The sequence below is a fragment of the Plecotus auritus genome (assembly GCF_963455305.1).
Source record: "Plecotus auritus genome assembly, chromosome: 8".
NCBI lineage: Eukaryota > Metazoa > Chordata > Mammalia > Chiroptera > Vespertilionidae > Plecotus > Plecotus auritus.
Window position 1 is genome coordinate 90008639 of NC_137782.1, and position 26736 is coordinate 90035374.

The following is a 26736-nucleotide window of genomic DNA, read 5'->3' on the forward strand; positions in this document are numbered from 1 at the left end:
GGAGGGACAGGGGCATCATTAAACTTAAGGGGGTACAGAGGACATCTTTGTGGTCAGATTAAGAGACTTAGAGGGTGAAGGTCATCACCAGATAAAGTGCCCTCCCCCTCCCTCTCCAAAGCAAATCTAAGTTCTCAGCCTCTGAATATTGTCCATGGTCCCTGCTGGTTGGCTGGCCTGGCCCCCTGCAGCTCCCTTCCTGGCTTCCAGTTTAGCCATCACCCTGCCCCCTTTCCTCCCACATCCTCCTCCCTTCTCCCTCCTCCCCCAGGGCTGTCCCTGTGCCTGGTGGGCAGGTTCTCACATGGGGAACAGGGCTCCCTGAGAACAGAAGCAGGGGCAGGGGTGCCAAGCCTGCCCCGCCCCCAGCCCCGCTCCCTAGTGGGACACTGTCCCTTTAATAGACTCCCTCTGCCTGGCGCTCTGCGGCTGGGGAGTAAATTTCTCCCTGTCATCAGGTCGCGGGGAGAGGAGGAGGAGGAGGAGTTTGTTAATGTTCAGTTTGTTCAGCAGGATCGATGTTTGCTGGCATCGCCTCGCCCTGTCTTGTGTGTGTGAGAGTGTGTGTGTGTGTGTGTATGTGTGTGTGCATATGTGGGGGTGTGAGTGTGTGAGAGGAAGCGGAGTGCGTGCGTGTGTGAGTGTGTCCGTGTGTGTCTGTGTGTGAGTGTGTGTGTGTGTGTGAGTGAGTGAATTCCAGATTTTCTGTCTTTCCCAAACCCGCGCCTGTCCTCTCGCATATCACTCACAGACGGGATCTGACAGCAGCCACAAACCTACAGTGAGTGATCTCTCCCCCCAGCGCGGATCCGCCATAGAGATCGGCCAGGAGGAGGAGGAAGAGGAGGAGGTGGAGGAGGAGGGAAAGGGGAGAAGGAGGAAGAAGAAAAAGAAGAAGAAACCACTACCTTCCCAGGATCGCCTTTTTTTCTTCCTTATCTTTACGCGCGCGTGTGCGTGTGGCGCGTGTGCGCCCCTCGTCCCTTCCATCCGAACCCGGTCTTGGATGTTTAATAAAGAAATCAAGTGTCTCAACAGTCACACAAAAAAAACAAAAACAAAAAAAATCCAAAAAAGCAAAAACAAAAAGAGAGAGAGAAAGAGAGGAAAAAATTCAAAACAAACAAACAAACAAGGCACAGCCAACCTCTACTTCAAACCAGCCGTCACAAGCCACCCGTGTCTGCCACCCAGGAGGGGGGTCTCTGGCCCGCGGTGGAGGAGTTGCAGGGGGGATCGTCAGGGGGACAGAGGCCGAGACGCCCTAGGAGCCACCGGGCAGGAGGCGGAGGAGACCCGGCAGGCGAGCGAGACCGCGGGCCCCGCGCGCAGCTGGGGCTGGGGCGCCAGAAGTGGGACTGGAGCGAAGTTGAGCGATGCCAAGGAGGAAACAGCAGGCACCCAAGCGGGCGGCAGGTAAGAGAAGGCTCCACTTTGGGGCTGCCCCTCGGCCGCTCTGTGCGCAGAGCCCCTCGCCGCCCTCCTGGCCCTGGCGCCCAGGATGCCAGCCCCCCAGCTTTCTGGGGAGTCGCTCGGGTATCCTTCTCTGCCCTGAGGATAACCCCGTCCTCTCTCGCCTTCTCAGATCTCCTGAATCCTCCCCTCTGCAGGCTCTGGTTGGGTGGGGGTGCTATCCCACCAAGCCTTCCCTCCTTAAACTTTTTTCCCTCTACCCTCCACCCCATCCCTAACTTTCTCCCAGTCTGTTTCTTGCTTCTTGGGCCAAAGTTGGGCTGAGGATTTGGGGTGCAGAGTAGCAGACAGTCCTTCCACCCCCTCATCCCTCTGCGTGGTCAGTGCCAGGACTCCTGGCCTGGAGGGACAGCGGTTTTCTCTCCCTGGGGTTGGGGCACTGAAGTGGAAGTGCGAGCCCTGCCCAAGCCTGGGCTGAAGGCTGGCTTTGGGGTGAGCAATGGGAGTTTAGCTTTGATCGCCAAGGTGGAAAAAAACCACTTCAGGAAACGCATGAACCTTTGAATATGTTTGCTAAAAGGATCCACGTTTGGAAATCTAATCAACACTCTCCCTTCTCTTAAAGAGGGTGGGGGTGCCCCATAGAACATTGACACAGCTCTGGTTTTTCTTTGCCCAGAGAAAGTTGCAAACTTTGTAAATTGATTTGTATGGTAGGAACTATCCCATCTGAATCCTCACTTACCACCACCCCACCTCATCCAAAAAAAGAGAGGAACAGGTTAATGGATCAGCACAATAGACCTGCTAAAGGATTTTTTTTTTCTTTTGGGTTGCTTAATTGCTTTTTTAATAGTATGCTGGGGTTTTGTTTCTCGGAAGTGTAATATGAAAGTTCATTTTTCTCCTGCCAGACCCACCCACTGAAAAATCAGCTTTCCACTTGATTGCTAGTTTTGATTTGACATTTGATTGATCACCTGTCATCTCGCTGCCTTTGATCTATTCATTCTTGATATATATCAATAAATCACTCACCATGGTAACTCAGAGTGCCAGTGACGCAAGCCTTGCCCTCTGGATTCAGAGCCAGACATGCACAATTATTATCTTGTTTGGCTTTTAATGTGGGCGTTTTTATTTCTTTGTGTCCTTTAGTTGAATCAGGGCTTTAGCAAAAAGCTTCAGTTGTTTTTCTTCCCCGTCTCTGTCTTTACCCTCAAGCTTTAGGCAGCATCAGTTCAGGCTGGTCCCCGGCAGACCCACCACCACATTTCCTTCTGTTTCTACTCGCGCAAAACATGGGAGAAGTTCGGTGGAGCACTTTCCTAAACTTTGCAAAGCCACCCTCAGAACAAATCCAAAGTTAGCTCCAAATCTGGGCAAAGTGGGTGTTTGTGTCTGAACAGGCTGGACCACCAAGCTCATCCTCCATCGTGGCCCGATTCCAGCCCGAATGGCAGTACATGTGCTTCGAGATATCCACAATTATCTTCCCTTCTGAGCGCAGAGCTGCCGTGTGGAGATTGCTTCAAATCACATGCGGAAATATCATTTATAAAGCTTTGATTCGTGCATTTCCCGATCGTTTCCCTTAGAGCAAAATAATTAAAATATTTTAGTACGATGCATATTTAGAACCTACCTAGTGAGTGAGGTGATCTTTTTACAACTCTACCTCTTTTGAAAACAGTTTCTCTCTCTTACCCAGGACCCTTTCTACATTGAACTGACTTAATTTTTAAACTTAGATTGCTCTGTGGTCTGACAGCTTTGGGGTGCACCCTGGCCTTCTGGACTCAGGAAGAGTAAGCCTGCTCTGTCTAGTTCTGGCAACACAAGTTTAAGTGCAGCTAGATTATTAGAGATAACGTCCTCATTGTTGTCCCAAAAGAGAACCCCGGGCAACAGTCCAAAAAGAAGTGATACTGCCCTGAAAATTACTCTTTTCCCCCCTCCTTGTTGTTCCGGTAAAGGCCATCAACCAACTAGGCAGTAATTTAAATTACCAGAATGACTGGACATGTCTCCTTTGGTAAGCTCATTACAAAAAGTGCATTGCTCAGAATTGCACTACTTTGCTTATAATTATTTTCTGATCAATGAGGATCCAGGTGTACGTAACATAATGCTGCATCACATTATTTAAATCAGGTCCTTTCATTAAGTTGATATCTCCTGGTGCTGGCCTGCCTGCTTACTGTAGAGGGTGTGTGTGTGAGAAAGTTGTGACTGTAGTTTCAATTTTCTGGCCTATTGTATTCTACTGTCTTTATATGTTTGTTTTCGTGGTTTTTATTATTTTCACTGAAGAAGTAGAACCCCTTGTCAAGCTGAAAGGGAGTGATTCATTTCGTACACAATGGGACCCCTCCTGCAGTATTTATTTGCACACATATTAATAAAGCGGGTATTTTTGCACGCAATGTTTCTTTCCTCTGAAGTCATCGCTGCTGTGCTGTTTCAGCCGAGGTTGCTATTGCCGAGGAAAGTTCGCTACTTTGGAATTCTTTACCCAGTTAGCATGCAGGGGGGTGCAGAAGGTGGGTCCTAGGAAGATGGCCATCCTAACTTGTATCACGGCTTAAAATTAAACACAAAGCACAACTGTAAGTAATTACTCCCATGGCCTGATGCTGAAAGCTTGATTTCCAGCTTGATTAATGAATAATGTAAGATAGAAAAAGCCTGTGAGTGAATCAGAGATGAGACTATCCTTCCCAAGCCCTGTGTGAGGCAATTGGATTCCTTTGCGTTATTAGTTTTAAGTTCCATGTTTCAAGGAATCAATTAGAGAGCTTTCTATTAAAGCAGGTATCCAGATAGAATGAGGGAGATGATACAAGGATGGGGGGTTTTAGTCCTTATTTGTTATATTCCTCCCCCCTCAAAGGGAAGAGATCTGAGGTAGGCAGTTCTCTTTAAGGAAACAGCTAAGGCAGAACATTTCCCAAATGTCATTCCTCCTGACTTTCTAAAGCTGTGCTATTCTACCATACTCTTACTTCGGGCAAGGAAAAAAAAAGTTTAGAAAGCAGCCTACGGTACCTCAGGGGTTTGTGAAAATATTGCAGAATTCTATACCGGCATCTCTCTCCCCCCGCCCCCCCATCCATTTTAGGGAAGATGGAGAAGATGGCAGGAAGGTAAAACAAAACAGAACAGTATTTGGATGTGTTTGTATTTTGCAGGATATAGAGTAGTTCAAATTTTTAAATTGTAGATTGACACGCTACCATTTCTATTTTCTACAATCTATCGTGGTCTCTGTACACACACGTGTAATACGTATTTTATTTCACCATCCCGAACTATTGTTTTCGTGTAATGCCAGCCAATTGCGGTACAACGCAGAATATTTAGGGATCGTCTATGTGTGAATATCTAATGTGTATATAAATTATAGGATTCTGCTCCTGCACACCCAGAGAGATGAAACGCTTCCTTTTTGCTGACTCTCAAAAGCTCTCTGACGACCCAGATCTCGGCAAAGTCTTGCAGGAAGAACAGCTCCCTCAATTTATTTTGTTTATTTACTACGGAGATGAATAATGCAGATTTTGTTTGCATGAATGTCCTTGTGTAGCAGTAAATATTAGACTATTAGCAATCATTACTTAAAAGTTGCAATTTGCACCTTAATAGCACAGGTTATTTACATGGGAAACATTCAGCAGGGACCATTCAGGATACTGCAGTGGAAAGGAGAGATGGCCTGAGCAATCTGCTTTCAGCCTCATGACAGCCAGCAGTGGCTGGATGCACCAGTGAGGTCTCAGGGCAGGAGGCAGCAGGGGCTCGGGGAAGTTTACCTGTAATTTACTGGCAAGTGGGGCGAGATTCAAGAGAATAGGAATTGGAGTGGAGAAGGGACCCTGGACCTCTCACTTTGTTTAAACATACTTCCAAAAGCCAAGTTCACATCTTGGAGATGTAAATACCACAGGCTATAGACCCCCTTCACTTACTCAAACAGTGTGCATTTAACAGATGAATGGAAATACTAAGCACACGCGCGCACCCGCAGGGGGTCAGCGGCATGAACTGTCCTGGCTAGTCTGGTTATTTAAGGCAGATCCCTGGAAAAATGAAGGACAGCTGCTTTACACACGCAGCCTCCACACAGTGTTTTGGATGGACATTGATTACTTAAGTGGTCTTTTCCCCAGCCCTGTCCTGACTTCCTTCTCCCACCCTCACCTCACCCTTAAAGACTCAGATTGAATGGGACATTTCAAAAGCCCATTTGTTTTAGGCATTTATTGATTTCATTTTTAATCTGCCATATCAGGACACAATACATTAACCCTAATCAGCAGATTGCAAGTGACAGGGAGTTGGAGTGGAAGCAGGTAAGGGAGGGGGGCTCTGAGAAACTTCTGGACAGTGAAACTCTCCTTGAGGTTGGGGGTCGGACACTGGGGCTTACTTTTGAGGAGGGTCGAAGCATTCCTCAGAAATACTGTGCATTTGTTTTCCTACCAGCCATCTCAGTTCTATTGCTAGATTCTATTGCTACCGTTAGGGGAAACTTCACACCCAACAAATACCTCCCAGGCATCTTTAGCGGATCTGTCCCTTGAAGAATCTTGCCTTTTGTCACATTCTCCAACAGAGGGTTATGCTATCGTTTTATCTCAGCTGACTTCTCACTCCTTTGATGGAATTTCTCCAACTGGATAATACCTGGGATGATCTATTTATCTTCCCAGTGGCTTGGGAACTGTACTCTCAATTGAGCAGGTTTTAAAGGGGCACTGAGCCTGGCATTATTCAAGGCCAGGGATATGATGCACTTCTGCTCCCGGCTGGGGCTGAGCTTAGGAAAATCAGCCAGGAAGAAAACCCAGGCCCTATCCATGTTGGTGCCGGGGCTGTAATCAGCTGACAGGACCCGCGTTAAATGTCCTGGGTGCAGCTTCCTTTCCATCCCGGTATTTGTACTATCAATTTTATTTAGGTATGTCATGGTCTGGGAAGACTCAGCCACTATTTCAAAGGCAATGCCTGCATCCACCCAAGTTCCTTTCAAACGCACAGAATTGCTTGACAAATTCTATATTAAGACCAGGCATACACAGAGTATCATTTTCGTTTGATGCAAAGTCAGTTGGAAATACATTAAACTAACGGTTAGAGAGTGTCTTGCATGGCTTCCCCGAAGCAGTGCTTTTCATTACCTATTTAATTACAATCAAATTGAGCGACTTTTAAAAAGAAAAAAATCACAGTGGTATTAAAAGAAGCTTGGCACACAAATGATTTTATTGCTTCTCAAGTTGAGAATGCTGTTATATTTTATTTCTTTGGGAGAAATTTATTTCCATTTTCTAATGTTGTGATCAATCCAGAGTGTGTTTTCTGTCGTCTGTCTCTACCTTCCTAAGGCCTGCTCAGCCTGGAAGAGGTTTTTCCTATCCAATTTTCAATAATTGGCACCAATTTGTATTTTTTATTATTTTAAGTTGTGTAAGTTCCATTTAAAGTTAGAAATTCTCTTGTTCCTTAGGGGGGCCCTTGGCAAGCAGCTCTTCGCTTTGAGGGAGCTTAGTCATCCTAACCACATAAGAAACAGCCTCGTGGAGGTCGATTACCTGGATGTTGCAGTAAGAAAAAGCACCGTGTGCTACAGGCCTCTGTCATACAACCCTGTTTTCACTGGTTTACAATTTCTTCTTCTTTTTTTTTAACTACTACTGACGTCTCTGTCATTTACTTTAGGAACGTTTTTTCAGAGAAAATAGCCTAGGGATAGCACTTAAAGTGGGTTTCAAAATACACTGGGTCTTGAGGAAGTAATAATAAAAACTAGAGACTTTACAGCCCCAATCTCCACTCCTGGACTATGTCCGCAGACTCCGAGGCAGGCGTCTGTGCAAACACATGGTTCCGAATCTAACTTGGACATTAATGAGTATCTCTAGCCATGTGGCCGTATTCGTGTTGCTCATTTTGTCGGAGAAGCCATCAGGAGAGTATCGGACGCAGGTCCTTTATGAAGACACCGAACACATATGCAGACACACAGAAAAGAAATCTGAGATGCATGCATGCGGGACTTGCTGATATATTTATTTTCAAAGCAAACTTCATGGGTGAAATGATCCAATAATTCGGATCGATTTGAAAGTCTTTAAAATAGCCATGTGCAGTTTCCAAGCGTTGCCTCTCTCGCTCTTTTCGCATTCCCCCCACAGAAAAAGATGCCCCCCTGGGCCTCCTCAAATATTTTGTGATATCAAAGCAATGCCTAACATTGTTTAAAACTGTAGAAATTAGAATTCAGGAGGCATGGCTAGGTAATCCTATTATTAACATATCAGTATTTAGCTCTGCTTAACAGGGAGGTGCACAATGCAAAAGTTTTAGAGATCATGAGCTTAGAGAAATTACACAGGGAAAAGAAATTCTGGGATCACATTTGAAAGCATTTGTCTTGAGTTTTGCTCATCTAAGCGAGGGCTACCTTTCCACCTGGGTTGGAATGCTGCTCAGCAGTTAAAACACAGAAACAAACTATTGGTTGATGGATGCAGCAACCCGGGCGCATCTCAAGGGGATTGTGTTGATTTTAAAAAGTCAATTCCAAAGGTATCACATATGATATGATACGGTTCTATGTATATCACATTTTGAAATGACCAAAGTATAGAGAATTAGAACAGATGGCCAAAAGTTGCCGTGTGGCCAGAAGTTGGGGACTGAGTGAGGGTGCGATGAGGCAGTGGGCTAGGGAGGAGGGTGGGCAGGGCTGTGCACGGCCAGAAGGAGGGGTCCTTGTGGTGCTGGAATGTTCTGTATCGTGACTCTGGTGGTGGATATGAAAGCCTACACAGGTGATAAAATTTCACAGAACTAAATACACACAGGGACGTGCACATATGCATGTGTAAAACCAGTGAAATCTGAGTCACGGGAGTGGATTGCTCAATGTTCATTTCCTCCTTGTGATATTGTTCTATATAGTTTTGTACCCAGTTAGGGGAAACTGGTGGAGGGGTACATGGGATGTCTCCGAATTATTTCTTATAACTGTGTGTGAATCTGCAATTATCTCTAAGTACAATGTTTTTTTAAAAAGAAGAAACGGGGTAGGAGAGGCGGACAGAGGCAGATCACGTGTGGCCTTTGAGATTTGATTCTCAGTGTGGTGGGATGCCACGGGGAGGGGTTCCAGCTGAGAAGCCATATGATCTGGCTGGGTTATTAGCAGAACGTAAGCACATGTGGTATTTCAATGCTGTGTGGACTTGGGCGTGTTGGCCCAGCCAGTTGACGGTCGTACCGGGCCCTCTGTGATGGTGAGGAGGATGCTCAGAGTGAGAGAGGAGGCACCTGGAGATAACAACGGCCCAGCCTTTATGGAGGAAGGGCTGATGCTCCGATGGGTGGTATCAGGGAGGCTGTGGAAAGGCAAATGTGAGTGGGATCCAATTGCAGCTCCTCCCTACTTAAGGGGAGTTCCTTAACCTTGCTGCACCCCAGTTTCCCTACCTGCCAAGTGGGGACATGATTGCTCCCCTCACATTGTGTGTGACAGTGAGATAATGTGATGTCCATGAAACCTTTGGTGCTATCTCTGGCACTTACATTGCATCTTCTTCATAAAAAAAAAAAAAAAAAAAAAAAAAAAAAAAAGAATGGTTTTATTCTCTTTCTTGTTTGTTTGGGGTTTTTTGTTTTTTGTTTTTTTATGTAGGAATTCCAGGAGAAATCTAGGCTCTTGAATTAGTCCTTGGTACCTATCAGGCACTAAATAAATATTTCCTGATGAATGAATAAATGAGGCTGTAAATAAATGAATGAATAAATACTTTAATTACTGTATTACTTTGTATACTAATTAATTACTTTCGAGTATAAGGATCTCTTTTACACATCTAACATTTTTTGGCAGAACTCTACCAATTATGATCATGAATATTTATCAATTGAGGAAATATTAATGACAAAGCCTCAGATTTTAGTAATAAACTTGTATTCTCTTCATCTTGGCCCCACCTACCTTTAACTGAGGAGCAGTGATCCACCTTTTTGCCATAGATATTGTGTATTCATCTTAGAGGCAGTGTTTGCTGATGATCTGAATTTGCACACTTTCTTGGGAAGCAGAGCCCCTGGGATGGAGCATCGCTGGTGGAGGGGAGGGCTCAAGGATCCTCACTTTGGACCAGAGGTCACCTCCCCTCTCCTCCCTGCAGGTGCTCTGCCTTCCAGCCCAGCAGGCTTCAGGCTCTCCCAGCCTCTCGGGGTTTGGCAACTCTCACCTCCCCCACCTGCAAACCTGGGCTCATCCCCTCAGGCCCCAGGCGCCACAGCTTAGGGGTTGTTAAGCTAATAGGAGAAGGCTACAGGCTGTTTCCTGGTAACGCCTTCTTCACTGTTTAATTGTCACCTTCAGATATGCCTGAGAGAGGGAAGGCGAGGCTGGCTGGTGCCTGTGAAGGTGTATCATAGGAAAAAGATATTGGGACCTCAGGGAGCACGGGGGTGGGGGTGGAGTGTGTGTGTGTGTGGGGGGGGGATTTTCTGCTGCCTTCGAACCTGTGTTTAACCAATATTCCTGAAGCTGTGCTGTATACCGGGTGCTGTGAGGGTGCTGGAACCCAGCCTTGAGCGGGACTGACCCGATGCCTGCCTCCTTGGAGCTGGCATTCACAAACCAGCAGGTCACAAACCAGCCAGCAGATATCTGTCACAGGTGTGGCAAGTGCGGGAGAAATTAGGAGGGTCAGGGAAGGCAAGTGCAACCCTCAGGGGAAGGCAGTTCCAGGCAGGTCTGAGAACAGAGCTGGGGTGTGCAGTGGGGAGCACTGGATGAGCAGCCAGGAGGCCAGGGTGCTGGAGCGCAGGGAAGGAGGGTGAGGGACAAGGACAGAGGGATAGGGACGGGGGTACTAAGTGAAGCAGGGGGCCTTGGAGGACAAGGGAGCAGAGAGAGACGGGCTCTGACTCAGGTGTGTTCAGAATCGTTCTGGCTGCCATATACTCACCAGGGACAAGCAGGTGGACCACCTAGGTGGCTCCAGCATCTGCCCCGTCAAAAGCAGGTGATGACTTGGGCCTGGCTGAAGGTGGAGGAGATGGGGGACTTGGTCAAAAAGTAGACAGGATGGGTGAAAAACTGCAGGTGGTATGAGTGGAAGAAAGCTGTAAATAATAATTTTAAAAAGCTATGTTTGTCCTATTAATATTTTCTCTCATTCTTTCTTTTACATCTCTCCTCTTGTTATATATTAGGTAGTTACTGCCAATTGTCAGTCTGTGGTTTTCTGAGCCAAAGTGGAGAAGAGGGAAAGTGTTGGGAGCTACGTTTATTCTAGAATTGCCCATCCAGGGGGAGGCCATGCTTTACGAAGCACATTTCCTGGGGCCCTGGAAGCACCCCTCCACCCACCTCCCCATCGAGGCAGCCTCTGCCCTCAGACAAGGGCTCTGTCTCCCCCAAGGCCCCTCCTCTTGCTGTGACCTCACCCACCTTCTCCTCCCAGGCTTCCAATGTCCTCATTAGCAAACAGACCCACTAAAAGGCCTCTCCATGGGTTTTTACAGGGATTCATTGAGACAAATCAGATAACATGCTTAGCACATGCCTGGTACATGGTAAGTGGTCAATACATTTGAGCCCATACATTAACAACTTAATAATCCCCCTCAGGCCTTGATTTCCTAATCGGTAATAGGAGCACTAAAGACCCACTGCCGGGTTCTTTGGAGGAGCACATGATTAGCAACAGCAAAGCAATTGGAACAGTGTCTCACACACAGTAAGCACTCAATACATGTTAAGTTACTAAAAGCACCACCATGACGATGAGCTTGTGACCCGGAAGGGATCTTATGTCACTTGCTTTATGAACACAAAGCCCGGCAGAGTTGGTGCTCAGTAAATATTGTTTGAAAGAATGCCATGATCATTGGGAGTCAAAGTGAGGAAACCCAAGGAGATGGGGTGCATGTGAGGAGGAAGGAGCGGAGACCACTCACCCCAACCACCGTCTTCCCCATGGAAGCTGCGGGCGCCTCGCTCCCCTGCCCAGCCTGCTGTGCTCTGTGCAGTTCACCTGGAAGGCGAGCCCAGCCCTGAGCACTGCGAAGCCAGGGCTGCCCCATCCTGGTGTCGATGGTTTTACATGCCACTGAGTCAGGCACACGTGGGAAACAATGTTCCCTCTGAGCGCGGGGTCAATGCCCGAGTTAATCAATGAGGAAGTCTCGTGGGGTGTTCGCCTGTCTTATACACTCGACTGCATGTGGTGATCCGAAAGAGCAGACCTCAGCTTCAGAGACATCAGCAATCCACGCATCCAGTGGAAAATACAATAATAACACTGGATTGTCATGGTCCAATGATCGTCCCTTATGGCACATAATGCTGTTTCCACTGGCTGCAGTGACATAAATTTCATTTTCAAATAAAAATATGTACGCAGATAAAAGAGGGAGTGATTATCAGGAAATGAATTTAGAAAGCAACAGCTGCGGGGAGGATGTTGCACACACCATGACGAGGATGGGCCCGGATGACTACATGTGAGGACGCTGTAGACGTGCAGGCCTGTGCAGGGCAGGGGTTGGTGAACCAGCTGTGAGCAAGGGCTGCCAAGTCACCCTCAGGTCAGAGAAACGCCTGGAAAACAGAGGCTTTCATCAAAACTTCAAATAACTCAGAAAATGAGAAGGAGCCCCACTCAACCCGCACCCCCGGGATACTAGAGAGCAGCTCTAGGAAGTGTGCAGGGCCCAGGACATTTGCCACGGCGAGGGACTGGGCATCCCCTCTGCACTGCACTGCAATGGGCCGTGCTCCCAGCGCTATGTGGCATCCTCATCACTTGGAAAACTTGTTCAACACAAACCTACAGATTCCCAGGCCAGAGCCTAGCCCTGCTGACTCCATAGGGTGGGGTGAGGCCCCTGAATATTTAAGTACCCATTATGGCTTTGAATTACAGGATATGTGGAGGAAATCAAGTTCCTTCCTCCTCCTCCTCCTCTTCCTCCTCCTCTACTCCCCTCCCTTTTTCTCCTATCTCTCTCTCTCTCTCTCTCTCTCTCTCTCTCTCTCTCTCTCTCTCTCTCTTTCCCTCCCCTCTCTCTCCCTCTCCATCTCCTTCTCCCTCTCCCAAATACCAAAGTACTTAAATAGTTCAACAATTATTTGAGAAGTCCATTTTCACTTATTTGCTTTTAGTCAACAGGAAAAATAAATATAAGTAGTCCCTCTTTCCACTCTTATTCTCTCATGGCAATCACCTATGTTTTCAGAAATGGTGGGGACCACTTTCTCTAATGTATCACAACCGAGAAATGCATCCATTTAGGCACTTACCTACCTGGTCACAGCACCAAGCATCAGAGCCCAGAGAACCCCTGCGTTAAGGAGAGAGACAAGCAGCCCAGGGAGTATGGCGGGGGCGAGGGGGGGGGGGGCGGCGTCTGCTCAGGAGCCAGCTGGCACCCTGGGAGCCGCAGTCCAGAGACAAAAAGTAAGGAAAGGAACCACCCAGACCTGGTTCGTTATCTCTTACTCTCTCTCAAATTCTGAAAACCCTGTTGGACCAGAGGGCGGAAAACCTGGCTTAATTCTCTGAAACCACCTCCACGTTCTTGTACCCTTTTCATATATTCTCACACGTACTTCAGTGATTCCTCTCTGTCATGATTCTCTCCAGGAATCAGACTTCCAAGCCCTTTTCTGCGAGCATCTGCACCTCCGTGGGCAAGCGGGATAAAAACGATGCTGGCGATGATGAAGAATGTGATGCTAATATAATGGTCATGGTCACATAGCTACTATTTATTGATGGGAATAGCACTAAACCAAAATGTATATACACTTCGTAGTTTGCCAAGCATTGACTAGTACAGGTCATTTACATAAAGTCTCTCCCCACCACATCCCACAGGGCGGCTATTATTATTGGCCCATTGAATAGATAAGGAAATTAAGTGTTGAAAATTTCAAGTAGCTTGAAGATCACGCAAGCTTTTAATTAGGGTCTGCCTATCAGAATCCGAGTTCTTGGACACTGTGCTTTGTCTCTTCTCACATTATTTAATGCTCAGCAGCAAACAGGCCTATAAATAAACACTCACAGTCTAGTACAGATCCGTGCAGACCAAGGGCGTGAGTTGAAATCTAGTGAAAGTAAGTCAATTGTGTCAAAGAAAAAAAAAGAGAGAGAGGGGTTCATTTTGCTTATCTAAATCCCTAAACACCATCTTAAAAGTTGACCCTTTGAAGATTTTTTTTAATTGGGATTTTGAAAACTCCTTGTGTTTTCCACAATGGCGTTTTCATAAGTCCATTCCTGTTTTATTAGACAAAAGTGGAAAAACACAAGATAACCCCCGACACGGTCCATCCACGGCATCTCAAGAAGCAGTCGGGCTCACCCACTTCCTGTAGCCCCTTCAAGGGTGTGTCCTGGAGTCAGAGGCTACCCATCTGTTCCCCGGGAGTCTCGGGCAGGGCCTGCCTCTTCCTGGCCGTTGCATACATGGGCCACACACAATGACAAGGACTATTATTTCTCTCAGCGAGTGGAAAGCGGCCCTCACAGATCTTTACCTTTAGAATCTCTTAAAATATTTATGGTCAGGGTCTGTAAAGGTGTTTCTTACTTGTAAGTATTTAATTATAGGTGACATTTAAATGAGTACTTTAAGTAATATAAAAAAAAAAGATGACCTACAAATTCAAAAGGTGGTATCTCAGAGGGAAAATGTTGCTTACAACAGAAATCATAACAGGATCTTTCATAAAAATTAAAAATCAGCAATAGTTTTGGGGGTTATTATATTTGTTGTTACTTTTTTTAAATATGGGTAGTTTTAATATGTTTTGATTTCTTAATTAATATTAATTGACATAATATCCTGTTAGTTTCAGATGTACATCCTAGTGATTTGCTAGTTGCATATCTTACAAAATGATCTCCACAATAAATCTAGTTACCATCTGTCACCATACAAAGTTATTAGAATACTAGAGGCCCAGTGCACAAAATTCGAGCACTAGGGGGGACCCTCAGCCCAGCCTGCACCCTCTCCAATCTGGGACCCCTCGAAGGATGACTGACTGCCGGTTTAGGCCAGCAGTCAGACATCCCTCTCACAATCCAGGACTGCTAGCTCCCAACCACTCGCCTGCCTGCCAGCCTGATCACCCCCTAACCACTCCCCTGCCAGCCTGATCGACATCTAACTGCTCCCCTGCCAGCCCGATTGCCCCCAACTGCCCTCTCCTGTCAGCCCAATCACCTCCAACTGCCCTCCTCTGCTAGCCTGATTGCCCACAACTACCCTAGCCTGCCGGCCATCTTGTGGTGGCCATCTTTGACCACATGGGGTGGCCATCTTGTGCAAGGGTGTGAGGGTCAATTTGCATATTACCTCTTGATTATATAGGATTATATAGGATTATTGGCCATATTCACTATGCTGTACATTACATTCTCATGACTTACTTATTTATAATTGGACATTTGTACTTTTTAATCCTCTTCAACTATTTTGCTCAGCCCTGAAGCCCTCCCCTCTCTAGTAACCATCAGTTTGCTTCCTGTATCTATGAGCCTGTTTCTGTTTCATTTTGTTTGCTCATTTGTTTTTGTGGGTTTTTTTTTAATGTATTTTATTGATTTTTTACAGAGAGGAAGGGAGAGGGATAGAGAGTTAGAAACATCGATGAGAGAGAGACATCGATCAGCTGCCTCCTGCACACCCCCTACTGGGGATTTGCCCGCAACCCAGGTACATGCCCTTGACCGGAATTGAACCTGGGACCCTTCAGTCCGCAGGCCGACGCTCTATCCACTGAGCCAAACCAGTTAGGGCTGTTTTGTTTTTTAGATGCCACATATAAGTTAAATCATACCATACTTGTCTTTCTCTGTGTGACCTGTTGCACTTATCATAATATCCACTGGGTCCATGCATGATGTTGCAAATGGCATGATTTCATTACTTTTACTGGCTGAGTAATATTCCATTGTATATATACACCGTCTATCTATGGACACTTAGGTTACTTCCATACCTTGGCTATTGTAAATATTGCTGCAGTGAAAAAGGGATACATACTCTCTTCAAATTAGTGTTCTCATTTTCTTTGAATAAATACTCAGGAGTGGAATTGCTGGATCATAGTTCTAATTTTAATTTTTTGAGGCAGCTCCATACTGTTTTCCTTAGTGGCTATACCATTTTACATTTTCGTAGCATAAGTGGCATTTTGAAACAAACCTTTGTAATAATACAAAGTTTGGCAAAGTGCCTAGCTATCTGATTTGAGGTTATTTTAATGAGAAATGAAATGAAATTATCATCCTATTTTATTGTCTTTAACATAAATCTTTTCTTTATTAATATTGGATGGAAATAGTCAATCAGATGAATTAGAAGAAGAAAGAACATAAGATGAGCTTATTTCACACGATCAGCAAATTTCAGATATAAACGAATTGCACTTTGCAGATAAAGTTAAGTCCTCTTTAAACACCAAACTTACAATCTCTGAGCCTCAGTCCTGTAAAGTAGGCATAAGGAGAGTCTTACTTCCAAGCACCATTATGAGGATTTAAAAATGGGTACTTATTAAGTACTTAGAATCGTGCGTAGCACATAATGTGTTCAGCAAGTATGATTACTTCCCCATCACTCTCTCCCTGGAGAGAGGCACTGCTAAGGATTTGGTGTGGATAGCTTCCATTATTTATAGTTTTACCAGCATGTATATGTAGCTGGGAGCATCATTATACGTTCATATATGTTTTAAAATTTTTTATGTAAATAGGTTCACACTATATTTTACAAGTTGGCTTATCACTCTGTTTGGGGCTCTATCCCCATATATAGGAAGGTAGGTAGGTAGAGAAAGAAACAAGGAGAGAGTGAAAGCAAAGACAGGTTTAAAAAAATAGAGCTAATTCATTTTATATGCTTTATACTATTCCACTATAAGCATGTACATTTTTACTCATTTATCAATTCCTTTGTTAATAGGCTTTTAGCATATTTTAAAGTTTTCACTATCACATAATCCTATACTTCATATTCTTGGGAATTTTTACAATTGTCACATAAGTAATTTGCATAGAGATAAACGCTTGTGAGATTTTACTGCGTTTCGCGTGAGGATTAGCTGAGAAACATAAGCAGTAATATCTCATACTTTGAACATTGTTGAGATGTTGCTGAGATGCACACCTCCCTAACCAAACATCTAAGCGACTGACTTGCACCAAGTAGGCACTTACTAGCTGTCTGCTTGGAGTAGGTAAACTGAACATAAATAAAATACGTCAATAATCCCAATAAGGAGTGAGACTCAGCCAGCCATCAGCAGGGCTTGAACCCAAGAACATCAAGAGAACTCCTCCTCGCTGCCTTGGGGTTGGAGGGTGGGGCAGAGAGAAGTGAAAAGAAAAGCATGAACAGACAAGAAGTGGCCTCTCTCCTCCGAGTGTGTAAGGGACAGAACTTCTCAGCTGGAGAGCTGCTGCCTGTGGACACTGGAGCTCGTGGGGGGCGCGTGGGCACGGGGTCAGGAAAGGCTTCCCTGTGTCATGTCACACGGTGAATCATTAACAGTTAGTGCTGGAGTTGGATGTGTGAACAGTTCAAGGGCACACAGTGAACATGTATGGCGTGCACTGCCTGGTGCTGGCGGTGGAACTATTAATAAGCAGGACCCCAAGGTCTGGAGGGTTCACGTGGTACCAGATGCTTTTCACAGCCAAGTCCAGCACCATCCTCAGGACCGGTGTTGTGTGCGTGTGCACCGTGGGTCTGTTTCATGGTGGGTGTGAGTTGTGAACATGAACATATTAGATGTGTTGTGAATGTGAGTATATTTCCTGTGCGGCTAGATTAGGTATGTTGTGTTGCTATGTGTGTCTGGGGGGAAGGAGTATAAATGAAGTCTGTGTTTGTGGGGGGCGTGGTCTATGCATGTGTTCCTGCCAAGGCTGAGCTACTCATGGACCCAGTGCACAGCTCTTCGGGACTTTCCCGGTGAACCTGAGATCGATGTCACAGGGCATGTCCCCAGGGAGCCTCGGTGGCACTGCCCTACCTTCCTGGTAATGTACACGAGTGAGAGGGAAGCAAAGCCATAGTGACACCCAGGTCCCTGCACAGGAAAATTAGCCCTCGATGGGGAAGTTACCAGTGACAGATCCTAATACCAGGAAGCAGGCTCTACACCAGCCTTGGGCAAACTACGGCCCACGGGCCGGATCCGGCTGTTCTATCCGGTTCTCTTGCTCTCCCCTCCGCTCCTTTACTTTGAATTTATATTAGTTCACACAAACACTCCATCCATGCTTTTGTTCCGGCCCTCCGGTCCAGTTTAAGAACCCATTGTGGCCCTCGAGTCAAAAAGTTTGCCCACCCCTGCTCTACACCCTCTTGTCATTTCTGTTTCCTTTTCCATGTCAGGGATTCAGCTTTCAAATCATGAGGGCCACTTCATTTTAATATATATATATATTTTATTGATTTTTTACAGAGAGGAAGGGAGAGGGATAGAGAGTTAGAAACATTGATGAGAGAGAAACATCGATCAGCTGCCTCCTGCACACCTCCTACTGGGGAGGTGCCCGCAATCAAGGTACATGCCCTTGACCGGAATCGAACCTGGGACCTTTCAGTCCACAGGCTGAGGCTCTATCCACTGAGCCTAACCGGTTAGGGCGGGGCCACTTCATTTGCTGTACCTGGAGCACAGTAGGTGTTTCGATTGAATACATGAATGAATGATGAAGGAATGAACAAATGAATGAACAAGGGGTCATCCATGGTTCTTGGAGCCTCTGGGATAGTTACTAGTAGATACCACAGGGCTGAATGTAGTAGGGTCTTAGTACATGTTGTTGAATGACTGAGTGAGTGCACGCAGGTTCGCATGTGAATGCGTGCTCATCTCAGAAGCAGACCTGCAATCCTAAGAACACAGTTCCTGGGTGCGGTTTTGTTCTTCCTCTGTGATCCCATAGGAGTACCTCATCTGCTGTCCCTTTGGTTTAATTATTGTGCTTTGAGATCAGCATGGCAGCCTGCTGTTTACTGTCAAGCCACACTGCAAATGGAGGGAAAGAGGAGGGGGAGTCTCTATTATCCAGGTATGGGCACTTCCCTGAAGATCCTTCTCTTTTAGAGAGGCAAAAGGAAGGTGGAAAATTGGGGCTATGAGTTTCCAGACTTGCCAAGACATCAACCAAAAATCTGTGTTGCTCCTTCCATAAATGTTTAATAAGTTTTCTCATCCTGTGACTAAGGTTAAACAAATGTGAGTCCTTTGAGGAATTATTTACTGGAAGTAAAGTTATAGCATCAACATCTGTGCTTCCAATCATTTAGATGAGGAATAGATGGGATAAATCATGGGTAAGTCCCACAAATAACTTCTGTTTTTCATCTCCGGGAAAGAGTAGGTAATTCCTTTAGGTGCTTTCTCTATTGGAATTTAGCTTTTTTAAAAAATTATTATTCATTTCATTACCTTCAAAGAATACGTCTTCGCTTTTTGTGTGTATGTGGAAAGTTACCATAAAAACATCTACAATAAAGGACCTAGAAATTTCTCTCAGGGAATCTGGCTATTTCAGCCAACATTCACATTTGGGAATGGGCTAACAGTTCCAATATATAACATCCATATAATTTAACCTCATAAATTTGTTTTTTTCACAGTGATGTAATGGGGAGACTGACCTGGAGTTTGTAAATGTTCCCTGCTCCATGCTTTCCCCTGGGCAACATAACATCTAGACAGTGTTTTATGTGCCCTGATTAAAATATAACGTACTCCTGCATTTCCTGTGGACTGACCCATTAGTACGCTTAAAAGAACATTGAAGGAACACAAAGATATTTTCAAACGTATAACAATGCTCTGTGTTTCTCTCTCTCTCTTTCTCCCTCCCCTCTCTCTCTGTCTTTCTCTTTCTTTTTTAAACAATGATTTGATTTTCATTTTAGACCACAATCCCCTGAGCTTACTCCACAAGAAAAGTTTTGTGCTTTGATTTAACTTTTGAGTCTGCCACTGCACTCCGATAAATAAACAGGAATACTGTTTGTAATTCCGATTTGAATTCTCAGGCACGGGCTTTGAGCTGCTCTCCAGCCATGGATGGAAGGAATTGGGCAACTTCATGGGGAGTCACCCAGGATAAAACAGTAGCAATGGAAAGTACAACCTTCTTTATTAAAGAAAAAATATATTAACAAAAATGAGGGGAAGGGCTTCCTATAGATCTTGCATTATGAAAACAACAGCTGTGACAAATACAGGGTGGGGCAAAAGTAGTTTTATAGTTGTTTGAATGGAAACTAATACAATAATTAATAAATAATAATATAAGAATAAGTTCTGTGTTTTGTGTACTCACAACTGTAAGTCACACCCTGTATTACACCCAACAAACCCATGTGTGGATTGAGATGTTGTAATTTTCTATGAAAGAAACACAGAATAAAAGTAAAAGGCTGTCCTTGCTTCCAGAGGAGCAAAAGAAAATTTATGGGGTGAGGGCTTAAGCTTGAAACTTTGCTGGGTCAACACGGATGCTGCCTGATAACTTTTCCAGGGTACAAGGCTCATTCCAGGAATAATCTGAAAGAGGCATGGAAACTGTGTGAGGGAAGGAGGGTTGGATGAATTAAATTGATTCGTGGAAGATAAATTCCTTGAAAGGAGTGTTTGTATTTGAGAGCCATTTTTAAATTCATTCAATAGATACTTTTAAAGACCCTGTACTGTGTGCCAGGGCTACAGGGATAAACAAGGCATAGCCCAGTGTTCAGAGGTTAGTAATGGAGCATAGAATAAAGCCAAGGAGGGAGAGAGAGAAGGTTGGACGGATGGATGGATGTATAGATGCATGCATGAATAGATGGATGGATGGATGGATGGATGGAGAAATGGAAGGCTTTTTCTCTCTCTTTTTTCTTTTTTAAACAGTGGATAGATGGACGGATGGATGATTGGATGGATTGGTGCATGGATGGATGCATGGATAGATAGATGGATTTCTCTCTCTTTTTCTTTTAAAACAATAGATAGATGGATAGATACATGGATGTAGGCATGGATGGATGGATGCATAGATGGATGGATGCATGGATGGATGGATGCATGGACGGATGGATGGGTGAAGATGATCTGTGATTCACTAGGAACTCAAACTCATTTCCATTTGTATGCTTGCTTCTGGAGCTAATTGTTGATCTTCCTGATTTTATCAAGGAATCCCCTGACATGTTCATTATGATAGTTCCCTGATTTCTTTTCTGATTAATCTTTCCTGAACCCAGGTCCCTTCTTTCTTGCATATTAGCCCTTTTCAGCTCTTATGAGCAATAACTTGCTATGAAGTTGGACAAATGGATTGGTGGATGGATGATTGGGTGGGTGGATAGATGGATGGGTATCCAGATTTGTCCCTCATTGGCCACTCTGAGTATTTTTCACTGCTCACCACTAACCTTAATGTTATCAACCTTTCCTTCCTTTTGTTCCCTAAAATTATTATGATCAGTCTCGTGAGCATTTACCGAAAGTAAATAAATAATGACACAAGAATAAATGCTCCCCAGCTTCATGCCAGGCCTGGCATGTCTATCCATGCCAGGCATGGTCCCACCTGACTTTACATGCACCTGACTTCATTTAGCCTTCCTCTCAACTGAGGGGAGAGATACACTGCTAATGTCCCCATTTTCCAAGTAAGAAAATGGAGGCATAGAACCGTTGCATAATTTGCTCACCTAGCAGATATACTGTATAGTGAAACCAGGATTTACACTCGGTTGTGTTTGACTCCAAAGCCACACTCAGTACCTAGCTCTACAAGCCCAATTTTTATTCTGATGAACCTGCTGCAGCCTGTGATTTATAACCATCATCTGTGTGACTCAGCCTTGGCACCTATGGTTAAAGCAGAGGGTGGGGACTGGGACAGGTCTCTCTTTGACTCTGCCTTCCTCTCTTCTTGGTCAGATTCTCTACACGTGGTGATCACAGTGGTCACCTGGCAGCGTCTGGTTTAGCGATTCTGGCCTGAGAGAGCACCTGCCCCAAAGGATCCCTAGCAAATACCGTGGGGTTTACATTGGCCCGTGTGGGTTGGTGACCCTCCCTGAACCATGGCTGGCCTGCCTCCCCGCTGTGTGCACCCAGCGTCACAGGAGCTAAGAATAAGGTGATGTTACCAAAAATAAGAGAGGATGGCTCTCAGGCCTGCAAAGCCAATAATGCTCTGAAAGGTTGCAGCCCATTGGCTTTGAGCTCAGAGGTTCAAGTCCAGGTTGAACCTTCTAAGCACTAGTTTCTTACTTTTGAAAAAAATTCCCCTCCTCCCACATGGGGTTGCCTAGTAGATTATGGATTATGTATGGAGTGTGCCTAATGCATGCTTGGCACATAAGTAAGTGCTCAGGGAGTGTGAGTGAATGTGGTGGTTGCGAACTACTGGAACAGCAATGTTTAACAGCTCTGGAGAAAGAGGTATGTCTTCTCAGGTCTTCATTGATGCTTCTGGGTGACGCAGAGTGGATGTGGAGGTGAAATCCGACTTCTGGAACGAACAAGCCAGCAGGATTCAAAGAACCACATCCCAGGTCTAGCTCACTGCAGCTTCCTTCTGGTTAGGGTCAAAAGTTCTTCGCAACTTTCCCTTCCTTTCAGGTTTTGACTTATTTATTAATTAGGCAAAATGGCCATCGATGAGCCTGAAATGATAAAGATGCTCATGATTTTAAAAAGGCTTGTGTGTGTCAGGAATGAGAGATGTGGTGAGGCTGAACGGGAGGAAAATGGAAGAGTCAGAGTTGCCCCGAGGAGAGTCAGGGCCTGCTCTCTCCAGGCAAGAACGTGTCAGACGTGGGCTCTCATGGGGCTGAGGAAGCCGGAGTTGGTTTGATCTCCTTTGCTGTGTGTGGGGCTTGTTCAGAGAGTACCTGGTCGGATGGCGATGTGCTTCCCTGCAGAAAACTGACATAGCAAGAGGAGCCGGGCACGTGAGAGTTAGAGAAGCGCCCTGCTTCGCGGTGCCCCCTCTGCCTGCAGCACCCCTGCCGGTGGCGGGTGATGTGCGTGCTGGAGCGGCGGGTCCCAGGCGTGTGCAATGCTCTGTAGAAGTCTCTCCTGGTCAGGAGCACCTCACTTGCTGTGCTCTGTAAGCTGCTGGAAAGGTAGTGAGGCTTCATAGAAGCCACCTCTGACGTGAAGCTACGGAGGTGAGTACTTCAAGTGAGCAGCCAACCCAGGGGGCTGCGTGCCACCTTTGTTTGGGGACATTCCTAGGGAGCCGCTAGGATTGCTTACAAGGGCATATTTGCTTCTTGGGCCCATATTTGTCACCCAGATTGTCTTAGGAAGACAATCAGGAGGCCTGGGAGAGAGGCCCGGAGGCAGAGTGCAGGCAGCCACGCAGGCGGGGCTCGCTCCCAGCGCCATCTCCCAGAACAAGTCAGCACAGCCTGCTCACTCCCAGCTTCCTCTCCCAGAGCCCGTCAGCATCGCCTGCTCGCCAGCATCTTACTGATCCCCACCCTGACAGCCACACCCCGGCAGGGTCAGTGCTGCCCGGTGGACTGCTGTCCACGATGGCTAATCCCTCTGGACAGAGGAGCCTGGGTCTGCTCAGGCACCTGCAGCAGTAGCAAAAGCACTCCAGTCCCATGATCCTTTAATGATGGAATCTGAGCTGATTCACTGTTTGTAAGATTTCATTTCAATCCTATGCATGGCTATTTCTGTATTTGAGAGCTTATCTATATACTTGTGTATCTGTACGCAAATATAAATACAAATAGAGGTTTCTTTACTGCAAGCCTAGCTTGATTCTGAAAAATACGCATGGGCTGTCCTTCCCAGAGTTTCTGAATTGCAACTCCCACACCAAAGTGTTTCTGTGGGGCAGAAGCAGCCTGTTTTGGATATGCCGCCTAGAATTGGGGCCGACCAAGTGTCAGCTGAAGGACTTGCTGGGAAAAAGCACCAACTCCACTTGAACCTTGGAGTTTTCCAAAGGATTGCCAAGCTCTAGGCCGAGGGTTATGCTCTGTGACAGCTGTGAGGTGGGCTGGTCCATCCAGAGGAATCTTGGGAAAATCCCTGGCCTAACCCCACCAACTACCCACTCACAGGGATGAAGTCATGGCTGAAACCTTCGTACTCACACTGTGGTCTGTGGGCATCTCCATGGAACTTGTTTGAAATGCAGACCCACCCACAGGCCCTGTCCGGTCCCACTGAGTCACAATCATCGTGTTTGAGGTCCAGGGGATTCCGGAGTCTCGCTGTACTAGAGAAGAATTAGCCTCCAGGCCCCTGCAGGGCTGGCTCCTCCTACCGTCTGCCAGGAAACCCTCACATCTCCTCCTCCTGCGCTCGGCCCTGCTCTGACCTCCTCACCCCCAGCTGTCCCTCCTCCTGTCCAGCCAACACCTTCACATAGTCCAGATCTCACTCAAGGAAACCTTTCCTGAGCCTTTAGACTGTCAGATCCAGCCCGTCCCCAGCATCACAGGCCTGAGAAGACCATGCATCTCAAGGCTTTGTTCTTTCGGGGCTAACGTTTTCTGATTCTTGGTGTGTTTGATTCCCATCCATCTCTCCCCAGGGATAGTAAGTGCCTGAGGTCAGGGGTCGTGACTGGTTTATCACCTGCGTGTCCTAAGGCCCCGGATCGCAGAAGCTCCACCAATGTTAGTCCAACAGATGCTCACAATCAGCCTATATAAGGAGGACCCTTATTGGCATATTACTTGTTACTCAATTTATCCTTTTAGGAATTGTCAGAAAATTTCTAGAACTATCTTCTCTTTATTTAATTCCAGCTGATGAAAAAACCAACACAACAGGGCCACTACTTATTAAACATTGTCCACACAGTGAATGTTAGCCTATTTAATACTCCCAACATTTCACAAGTTTGATAAAGGAATGAATATATAAACCAAGGCTTAACACAGGGATTTCAAATTAAACAGCAAGGAGGTGTCGGGACCAGGAGACAGGCTCCATTCTTTTTTTTTTTTTTTCCGACCGTTCAACCAGTCGCTATGGCATGCACTGACCACCAGGGACAGGCTCCATTCTTTTTTTTTATATATATTTTTTATTGATATTTCACAGAGAGGAAGGGAGAGGGATAGAGAGCTAGAAACATCGATGAGAGAGAAACATCGATCAGCTGCCTCCTGCACGCCCCCCACTGGGGACGTGCCCGCAACCAAGGTACATGCCCTTGACCAGAATCGAACCTGGGACCCTTCAGTCCGCAGGCCGACGCTCTATCCACTGAGCCAAACCGGTTTCAGCAGGCTCCATTCTTAACTCCAACACAACGAGGCTGTTGTCATGTGCCGCCTTGGGGTGGCCACCAGCTGGGCCTGCTAAGAGGCACAGAGTTCCCTGTTCACCCCGTGGGCACAGGTCTTTATTGACTACACCTACTGTGTGCTAAGCACCATTGTAGGCTTTGGGAACTACAGTGAACAAAAGTATCAGGTGCCTGCTATCAGGGGGCAGAGCCAACATCCATGGAAGACACAGGCGGTGAAAGGGGCCACGAGGAGAAATCAAGCTTGGCAAAGGCAGGAAGGCGAGGAAGAGGACTGCTTATTGTAGTGCCTTTGCCTCCTTCACTGCTGCGTCCCCAGCACTTAGCTCAAGGCCTGGCACATAATACGTGCTCCTTTAACATCAGTTGTTGACTGACTGACAAATGGACTCCACTGTTTACAAAGGGGGCTGACACGAGCTATGTTGTATGTGACCATAAAACAGAGCAGAGAGAATGGGCCCCTCTGGGGACTGGAATTTCTGACCCTGTTGTCCAGATTATGCTCTTTTTATGCCACAGGTTTGTAGTTGAAATCATCAAAACCACTTCCAGAACTTTAAAAAACACTCAAGTGTTCAGCTTATTCTTTGGGCGAATTTCAGAAGTAGAGTTTCCAGAGGGGGACTCAGCATGCATTTTTAAAAACACTGGCACAGCAGAGTCTGGCCTGCATAGGTCGAGACTGCATGCTCCAACCGGTTGAAATAACGCCGTCTATCATTTAGTGAAGCCTACTGTGTGTCAGGCAGAGTACTCAGAGGCAAAGTGCAGCCTCAGCAGGAGAGAAGATGAAGATGATGAAGAGGACAAAACAACAGTGAATGTTTACTGAGCAGCTGCTTTGTGCCCACTATTTCATCTTCATAGCCATACCATAAGTGTTTTATGTCTCACTATGGAAAGTTCAGAGATGATTCAAATCAATATCAGATACGTGGTTTCGTGCAGGGATTGACAAATTACTGCCCAGGAGCAAATTCAGCCCACCTCTTGTTTTTGTCTAACTTATGAGTCAGAATGCCTTTTACATTTTAAATGTCTGGGGGAAAACATGTGAGAATTTGTTTTCTCCCATGTTACATAAGTACCTACATAACATCCTTGATTTTGCCTGTTACCTCGCAAAGCTTAAAACATGTGAGGTCTGTCCCCTACAGGAACAGTTTGCTGCCCCCACTCCAAAGCGTTGCTTTCTAACTGGTTATATGCATTAGGTAGTCAGATGCAAGGTAATTTTAGGTGAAACAAGCATGACTTCTTAGCAGTTATGGTTTTAATGTGTTATGCACTTAGAAAGGGGAAGTATAACTGATACATTAAAACCATGGTTTCATGGGTATTATTGCTGAATTCAATATAAAGAAAAAAAGAAAAACAATCCATTTGAAATCAATTTTGAAAACAGAAGTAACTAATGGTACAAGTAGTCTTGAGATAAACCCAAAGTCAGAGGTGAGGGAGAGCATCAACAGTGGTGTCCAGAGCCAGAAAGTGGACATATGGGAGCAATCGAACTTGGATGAGGACCGATGGGAGGCGAGCAATGGCGACAGCCCCTTCCATTTTTAATATTCTGTGAGTTTGCGTTTCTCAGAACCCTTGTTTTTCAGGACTTTATGATCTCTTGGGGTCTCTTCCAGCCTCTGATTCTCTGAACGTGTCCCCGGGAGATCCTGACACAAGCTGGGGGTTGTCCAGGATTCGTTGTAGCTAAGGGCGCAGCCGGCCTGTGTGTTCCCTTCTGCCGACTTAGAAAGACAGATGAGGGAGCCTCCTTGGGTTCAGAGGTTTGGTGGGGAGTCTCAGAGGCACTCCAGTTCAGCCGGAATGGAAAGGGGAGAACATTTGATAATTGCTGTTGCTATTCTGAGGCACAGATAGCAGAGATTGGGGGAAGCAGGATGAAAAATCACCTTAAAACAACTAAGACTGTAACAACAGGAACTGTTTGAACCCAGGG

The 26736-nt window shown here is 45.9% G+C and overlaps 1 protein-coding gene across 3 annotated transcripts in view; it reads left to right on the forward strand.

Moving 5' to 3' along the window:
* The first annotated feature begins 548 nt into the window (after positions 1-548).
* TSHZ2 (teashirt zinc finger homeobox 2) overlaps positions 549-26736 on the forward strand; it is a 469870-nt gene continuing 443682 nt past the window's right edge. For all 3 annotated transcript variants that reach the window (XM_080686978.1, XM_080686979.1, XM_080686977.1), the window contains exon 1: positions 549-1416. In XM_080686978.1, coding sequence (XP_080543104.1) covers positions 1377-1416 — 40 coding nt within the window. In that variant the 5' untranslated portion in view covers positions 549-1376. The remainder of the gene's footprint in view (positions 1417-26736) is intronic.